The following is an 8,459-nucleotide window of genomic DNA, read 5'->3' on the forward strand; positions in this document are numbered from 1 at the left end:
TTAAAACAACAAAAAAAATTGTTATATTTGAATGATATCTTGAATAATCACTAAATATATATAGTATATTATCAATGTCAACTCTTATTCATAAGCATTTCATTTAATTATATAAGTTATTCCAACTAAAATAAAATGAAATGAAGATTTGAAATAATATTTTAAACTACCATAAATAAATATTCAATATAAACTAAAATTAATAAATTTTTCTTTTTTAAAATCTAATTTTCAATAGTTTTCCGTGCATCGCACGGGTTAGTGACTAATTATTACAAAATGTGAGGATGATACTATCAAATTCGATGTTTTGATAACATGGTATAGCAGGCCTGCTAGTGAGTACTGTAAGAATACGGTAAAATTACCCTTCTACGACAGAATTAACTTATTAAACTGTTTACATACGTGTGTACTAGCTTCTCTTTTGGGATTACGCCCTCTCTCTCTCTTCCCTGCCACAGCATTAACTTAAACTATCACATTCGCGTGTATATTTACTGGCTTGTCTTTTGGGATAACTTCCTCTCTCTGTGATGGTAAATAGAACTAACAACATTATACCTAAAATTTCACTCACACAGCCTGTCTAACCCCTTTTAAACCCTTCGGGATTTTTGAACTTCCAAGTCATGCCAAGATCACCTGGAACATCTAAATCCCTTCTCCCTTCCCTATAACTCTATACTAACCCCGGACAGGAACGATATTAAGCCAATAGGCAATAGGCAATCAGCAACTCAAACCAGACATACACATAATAACAAGTTGGTAGCTATTACAAGAGAAAATTGTCAATCATGTGATGGACCACATCAGCCCCAGCAGAATTGATACGGTATCTATTCACCTGAACAAAAAGAAAGAGAGAATTTAGAAGAAATTTCATTTGAGTTAGACTTCATTGGCAATCAGTTAAAAATGTGAAAAATAATGATAATTGTTGTCTGATAGTGGAACCAATTGGTTCATAACCCTGATAGCACAAAAATGGAATTTATGTTCTACATGATGACTTTCAAGAGAAGGTAAAAACCCACCTGAATGGTACTGTGCGCAAGATATCTTTGTTTAGTTCCACTGAAGTTAACGTCAATCCGTTCCCAGCTTGTTTTAGTCAAACCTCTTAACATTTCCTCTACAAATGTTGTAAAATGATACAATTGAGTGAAAATAAGTTAGAAGTTTTAGAATCAATCAATATACTAAAGCTCAGAATATGTAAAAAAATCATGAGACTGAAATCACACATGTATTTTAGGAAGCAAAACGGATAAAAGTAGCACTTTCCAACAACAAATTATTTTCCAATATCCATCAGCTCATATCTCATGCCCTAAAACTTAACCTCCATCCACCTTTCATCAGTTATGACATCTGGAAGAACATCTACATATTTGCTGCTCTTAAAAAAATTCATCATAATAGCAGTAAATAGTTTTGTGACCTCCATAATAACCATTGTGTCAATTACTTATATCATCCAGATAAAGTATGTTCTACTATTGTTACCAAAGTCATACTATCACAATTTAAATTCAGGAAAAGCCAAAAAATTATACTTTATCTAATAAGTATATAATTTTCTCCTATTAAATACTAAAGCATACTGCTGATAACAAATTGAGAACCACGCTTTTTCCTTCAATTTTTTTTAACACAAAAACTTGATGATATTTGTAATCATGTACCACACAATAAAAGTTGATGCACCTAGTGACTTAATATATAGGTTACGCAATTGTACAATGTGATTTTTTAATATGGCTTATTACTTATTAAGATAGTTTGCTCTAGATAAAATTCAATTATCAAAGTTTCAAGTGCCTCACAAATTATTAAAGTAGCTTACTCTAGGTAAAAATCTATTACCAAAATTTCAAGAAACTTAAAATACTACTCCAAAGAAATTCTATTACCAGAAGTTTCAAATAATTTTAATAAAAAAGGTCATTCGCACAAAACTAGAAAAATGTACCCACCTTCCCAAGTACTCAGCATTAAAAATATCTTTGATGTGCAAAAAAAAAGGACCGAGGGAGACCATTGCAGCATACCCTATTTCAACCGGAAGATTTATTACTTGGTTATGTCACTTAACTTTCTTTTAAGTTTCCCAACACAACGGGAAAAATTGGAATCAAAAGCTAGTAAAAGGCTGTACCAATCTTCATCGACCTTTCCCAGAAAGGCCAGAATTTCAATTAGCAAGTATTACAAATCACTTTTTAACAACTTATTTTTGAGTCACCTGGCCCCACTACCAAGAAAGATCTATCACAATCTTCATGGTCTTCTTGGATAATATTTATGATCTATCAGTAATTAATTAGTTGAGATTTTATAATAGTCAGGTGGGTAATTTAAGTAACTGCAGAGGCCCAGTATTCTCCAATTTTAAAACGCACACACATTCATCTAGTTTTCAATAGTGAGAGTAGTTTGGTAACCAGTTAAAAAGGACAAACATCAACACACCTTCTAAGTCAATGTTCTTGAATCCATTGACTTTGTCCTCCAAGAGGACTACTTGTTGTCGACTGGAAGTTTCTGCTGTCTCCACATTTACAATATGCCGGTATTTGTCATCTTTAGAACGATGGCAATGCTGATAGAGAAAAATAGTTAGAGTAACTCAATATGATTTAAAATTTCAAAATTACCTTTGGGAGCTCCTCTTGTCGCCGTAGAGATGATGTACTCCATCCCACAAGTTCTATGGAAAGTGTCAAGTAATTATCAGAAACACCACGAGAGTGTGATAACAATAACAATTAAGAGAGGCCAATGGTCAGACCCATCAACTAACTCCTTCAATTTCAGATTTGAACATCTAGAGATCTGACTTCCAATGATTTTACTTGAACAATAAGGTACAATGAAGTAGAAAGGATTAATAAAAAATAGAAGGATACGGTCATATCGTACATTTGCATAGGTCACACGACGCTTGAAGGACTGCAAAGCAGATCTGCAGAGACAAGATGACATTTGATGACTTTTTGAAATCATTTGTGCTGATAGTAGACACTCATGTTGCACAAGAACTCACACAAATTTAAGATCTTCACAATCATTAGCCATCTGAAGAAGAAGGGGAGGTTTTCCATTATCTTTGTCAGTTAAAAATAGATGTTTTCCAGTTCTACCAAGCAACCAAGATGCCCGGGATGCTACTTTTTCCATGGTATAAAAGCCACAAAACATGGGAACCTGAAAATAAAAATCCACCAAGATCCAGAGACTTTATTGACATGGAGCCATACATATAATGTAAGCACAGTAGACATGCAACAATTATTAGTTTGTTGCATTATCAAATGCCTTTTTCATCATCAATATGACGATACCCATCTCTAAAATCAAAATGATAGTCCGCCCTCACAATTGAAATAAATTCCAAAGTAAGAAACAACAAAAACTGTTCCAATTAGTTCATTTGAAGTTCAATATATGTTGCTGAAAGGAAAACCCTCTCAAGAGCCAGGTATTAAAAAAATAAAAAATAAAAAATCTCATAAGAATTAGCATTGTTTAGATATCATGGAACCAAAGAGAAAACATCTGGTATCTAAAATGAAATCTTCATAGTAATAATACAACTCAGAATGAGCAAAAAGGGGTAATGAATCACCTGTTTATGCCCTCTTGAACCAAGGTGAGGTGTTGCAAAGGTTATAAAATTCATCGGCACCAGTCCAGCAATTTTGCCTTTGAATTTCTCCACAGGGCATGGATCTCCAGATCCATCACTCCTACACTCTCCATTTTCCTGTGCAAATTCCCTCCTGACGTCTCGTCCATAAAGCTTGGCAATCACATACCTTGTTACCAGGCCACCCAATGAATGACCTACAAATGAAATCTTCTGAACTCCTGGGTGACGTTTTATAACTGATATAACCTGGAAAAAACAAAAACAAAAATAAACAAACAGTGTTCAATTTAAATCCTTAGATTGGTGCAGCAACTTCATATTCAAGGTAGTGTTTTCAAACATAAAAGATGTTGGACAATGGACAAACACATCTGAACTACAAAGAAACAGAGGAAACCGCTTACACACCAAGATTTGGTTCTGACAGAAAATTAGTAAAGAACAATCTCAGTTACAATAAGGGAACAAAGAAAGTTGGTTGTCTGAATAGCCAAACCATAACGCACCTCTTCTGCTAATCTATCTCCCATATTATCAACACCATCGAATGTCAACTTTGAAGGATTACATTCACTGCCTGCATTCAATATTGAGCATACTCATTTCATTTTATAATGGAAGCAAAGAACATCAAACTAGACAGTCAGACAATAGCCAATCGACATATATTGAAGCCCACCAAAGATGGAAAATTACTAAATCCTCAAAAATGTAATTGAGAAGTGTAATGAGCTATCCCCAGTTTAAATTCTATTAACATGTTGTTATGAAAGTCAACCCGAAACGGAGGAGAAACTACTTCCAATAAGAGAAGACAGACAAGTGACCATCACCGACAGACTAAAGATAAAATATCCAGACATGCCTAGTAAATAAGATAATTCCAGCATAAGCGTCTTAATATGGATGGTCCTCCATGTACCATACAGTTATGCTTAGATAGTTAATTCCCTCAAAGTTCTTGCCTTTCATTCTCATTATAACTTGTAACACTTTTTTCATTTGTCGTTTTTTTAAACACAAATTTGTTTGGATTAAGGTCATCAACCTGAAAATGAAACACCAGATTAGATGGACTAAGTCATGTGTGTAACATAGAATTAAAGCGGGCATAAAAACAGATAATCTTCAAATATTTAAAAGCCACAAAATGCTGTATCTGGGAATCTACTCAAGGAACACACACACACACACACACATAATGGTGTGTAAGTCACTAAAACACAGGTGATGGATTAAATCAACCAAGTGATGGTTCCAACTACTGTGGTCATCATGAATTTTGTATGAACATCACTTTAAGCTAATGAACTCGTAACCATGAACATCACTATTCACTAATGAAAATAATTTTATCACACATTCATCGAACATCCAAGACAAACGAGATGAAAGGATGATGAAACTCACAGTGAGCTATAACATCTTCAGGATACTTCTTCAAAAACTGCTTTGCAGCATATCTCCAATTTTCAGCACTGCATAGATATAAAATTTGAAAAAACAATAAAAATAAAAGTATAACCAAAGCACATTACAGTTCCGATAATTTAATCATTCTACATGCTCTAATGATACAACATCAACATAAAAAGTCTTAAAAAAAAAAAAAAAAAAAAAAAAAAAAAACTGAGGACAGGTTATACAATAACAACAATGAAGCCTTAGCCAGGGTCGGTCATATATATTCTTTTTCTCCGTTCTATTTTATCCGAATTCATAATTTCTGTTTCGTCCTTAATTAACAAGTCCTTTTTAATTGTTATTTTCGTTCAATCAACTTTTAACTCTTTCTTACCAAATAAATGAAGATATACAATTAACAAAATTCATTAGCTAAACCACCACAATATGAATCATTCAAACTTGCTCTCAAGTATGTCTCAATGAATCATATTATTATTATTATTATTATTATTATATTGACTAAAAAATAAGAGTCAAATGCAAATGCAAATAAATGGTTTGAGAGTTTTTACCTGCCAGCGAGACCGTTAACCGTTATAACAAGGTGAGTAGGATTGCGACGCTGTCCATCTCCATCAACAACTTCCATATCAAAATTGCCTTCCTTATCATACTCTGTTCTCAGTCTCACACATCCAAATCCTAACTTCGACATATAATAACGATACGCAGCGTTTTTGTCCTTCTTGTTACTCTTCTCGCTCATCTTCGATGGAATCCAAACTACTTCCACTTTCTGTACAGTCTCCGATGGAATCTCTTCCAAATCTACCGAAGCCATTGGAGCTAAAACAAAAATACGGAGCTGCTTAGAACCTTTTTTTTTTTAAGGCGAAAATACAAAATTGGCCTTTCACTGTTTTTCAGCTTAGAATTTTTTTTTTTTAAGGCGAAAATACAAAATTGGCCTTTCACTTATTTCATTGTAGTACTTTAACTTTTATTTTTGTTAATTTAATCCTTTAATTTTTAATTTTTTTGGTCAATTGAAGGGCACCATCAGGATCTGAAACGACGCCATTTTGCTTGTGTTTTTTTTTTTTTTTTTTAAATTAGAAATAAAAATAAGAAAAATCTGAAAAAAAAAAAAAAAAAAAACAACATTAAGAGGAACGACGACGTCGTTCCCCTTCCCCTGAAATCAAAAGAAAGAAATCACTGAGAATTAAAAATCACCCAAAGATTTGGAGAGAGAGAGAGAGAGAATGGAGGAGTCGATCCGAAGCTTTTGTGGAAGCTTAAGTTCATTTTGCAACCACGTTGAGTCCAGTTGCGACACTCTTAAGCAATCCAGCACGTCACGTATCAATCGCAACCAACGATCTCAACCTCCTCGATTCCATGACTTTCGGCACCGTCTTTTTTGAAGAGCTCTTAGGTCACTGCAATGAGGTCTACAAGAAGAACCAGGCCGATCTCACCGAACTCGAACTTCGCCTCAAGGACTTTGGATACAGTCCCGGTACAATTTCACGCTCAATTCCTGTTTGATTTTTAGTTTCTGACAAATAATTTATACAAAGCATTTGCCAATGTTGATTTTGTTACTTTCTTTTGCCATAAAAGTTGAGCTTGATGATGAAGATGAGGTTCGTAGTATATTTTTCTTTTGATTTCAGGGGAAGGGGAACGACGTGGTTCCCCTTAATTTTTTATTTATTTATTTTTTTTTTTTTTCAGATTTTTCTTATTTTATTCCGAATTTATAAAAAAAAAGCGTTGTTTTATAGGTTCTGACGGGAGTAGTAACTGAGCAGTAACATAGCCTTGGGTTGACAAAAAAATTGAAAGATAGAGGACTGAAATGAAAAACGGTGAAAGTTAGAAGGTCAATTTTGTATTTTTGTCCTTTTTTTTATGTATAAAATAGTAGTAGTAGACTCGGGGTGTAGTACTAAGAGCATCTGTAGCAGATGTTCTATAAAAAAAATGCTATTTTGATACATCAAAAGTCTACTTTATTATTTTACCACAACATTTTACAACATCCTATTTATCAGATGTTTTATCGTTCAATTCTATTCATTAAAATAATATTTACAACACATTAAAATAATATATTAAACTACTTCCCCATCATCATCATCAACAACAACAACGACACAACCACCTCGGCTGCAACAACGCTAACAGCCACCACCAGTACAAATCCACATCTACCAACACCACCTTATAAATAATAATAAAAAAAATAAAAAAATAAAAACCACACACACACACACACAACCGCCACCACCCACCCACTACCACTGCCAACCCACCCACAGTTGACCCATCCTTCGGAACCCACTCACAGGATGGTCCTCCCACCACCCATTTCGCACAATAGAACCCACCACCACTGATTCGCCCATCACCAGCTGACCCACCCACCCATCCATAGGTCGACCCACCCACCATTGAATCTAACCATCACTATCCACCACTAGTGATCTGCCAATCACCACCTCAACCCATCCACTCTTAACCATGTATCAAATCACTGCAAAAAAAAAAAAAAAAAAAAAAAAAAAAAAACCCGCAACGACAGAGATCAGAGTGAAAGAAGAAAAGAGTGAAAAGAAAAAACTGAGGGTGATGTCTAAGAGGAAGAGAGAAAAACAACGAGATTGAGAAGAAAAAAGAGTGAAAGAAGAAAAGAATAGAGAGGCTTGATGTCTGAGGAAGAATGAGAGAGAAGAGAAATGAATAAAGTGAAGAGAGAGGAGAGAGAAAAGAGAGAAAAAAATATTAAATCGTTATACCATTTCTGCCCGCACCGTGTCAAAATTGAAAAGGTACTATAGCATGTTGCAAAAATTTGATACATTTAACACATCTAATAAAGCTCCATTTTTGTGTTTGATGTGTCAAATGCCAAATATTATAATATTTAGCACAAATATGACATGTGCTGTGGATGCTCTAAGAGCTGGTATTTTTATAGGTTCTATTTGGTTTGAAAAATAAACATGTACTTTGAAGGGGACTGATCCCCGCTTTGAAGCAGAAGAAGAAGACGACGATGCTGGATCAACTCTTTGTTTTGAATCTTTTGATCGCGTATACTATTTCTAATAGGCCTGAGTTATAGGAAGCAACTCGAATTGGATCAGATATTCATATTTTAGTTTAGGGAACAAATAACCCTTTGATTTTGAAGTTATTTACGGCTTTGCGTTAGTCTATGCCGTCGTTGAATGAAAGGGCAAAATTGGAATTTTAGGGATTGATTTAAATGGGAAGGAAATGAAGGATTGGCATGTGTTTTGAGAGGTGGTATACTATGGATAATATGCATGTTACATCCTCCTCACATGAAGGTGAACTTCACACCATGCACCACACCATGCAT

General features: G+C 34.3%; 1 protein-coding gene across 2 annotated transcripts; it reads right to left on the bottom strand.

Annotated features, from left to right (window-relative positions):
- Positions 1–290: 290 nt before the first annotated feature.
- On the bottom strand, positions 291–6,747 carry LOC115971245. Of its 2 annotated transcripts, XM_031091034.1 has the most exons (11): positions 6,302–6,747; positions 5,638–5,911; positions 5,069–5,136; positions 4,165–4,235; positions 3,635–3,904; positions 3,053–3,213; positions 2,916–2,971; positions 2,664–2,716; positions 2,479–2,608; positions 1,041–1,138; positions 291–850 (listed from the first exon to the last, which is right to left on the bottom strand). In XM_031091034.1, exons 2-11 carry the CDS (start codon positions 5,904–5,906, stop codon positions 779–781), a joined length of 1,248 nt encoding a protein of 415 aa, XP_030946894.1. In that variant the 5' UTR covers positions 5,907–5,911; positions 6,302–6,747; the 3' UTR covers positions 291–778. The 2 variants fall into 2 exon arrangements, with proteins under 2 accessions (XP_030946894.1, XP_030946893.1); XM_031091033.1 differs by lacking the exon at positions 6,302–6,747 and having other exon boundaries at positions 5,638–5,978.
- Positions 6,748–8,459: the final 1,712 nt, after the last annotated feature.

This window comes from Quercus lobata, chromosome 12, assembly GCF_001633185.2.
Source record: "Quercus lobata isolate SW786 chromosome 12, ValleyOak3.0 Primary Assembly, whole genome shotgun sequence".
Lineage (NCBI taxonomy): Eukaryota > Viridiplantae > Streptophyta > Magnoliopsida > Fagales > Fagaceae > Quercus > Quercus lobata.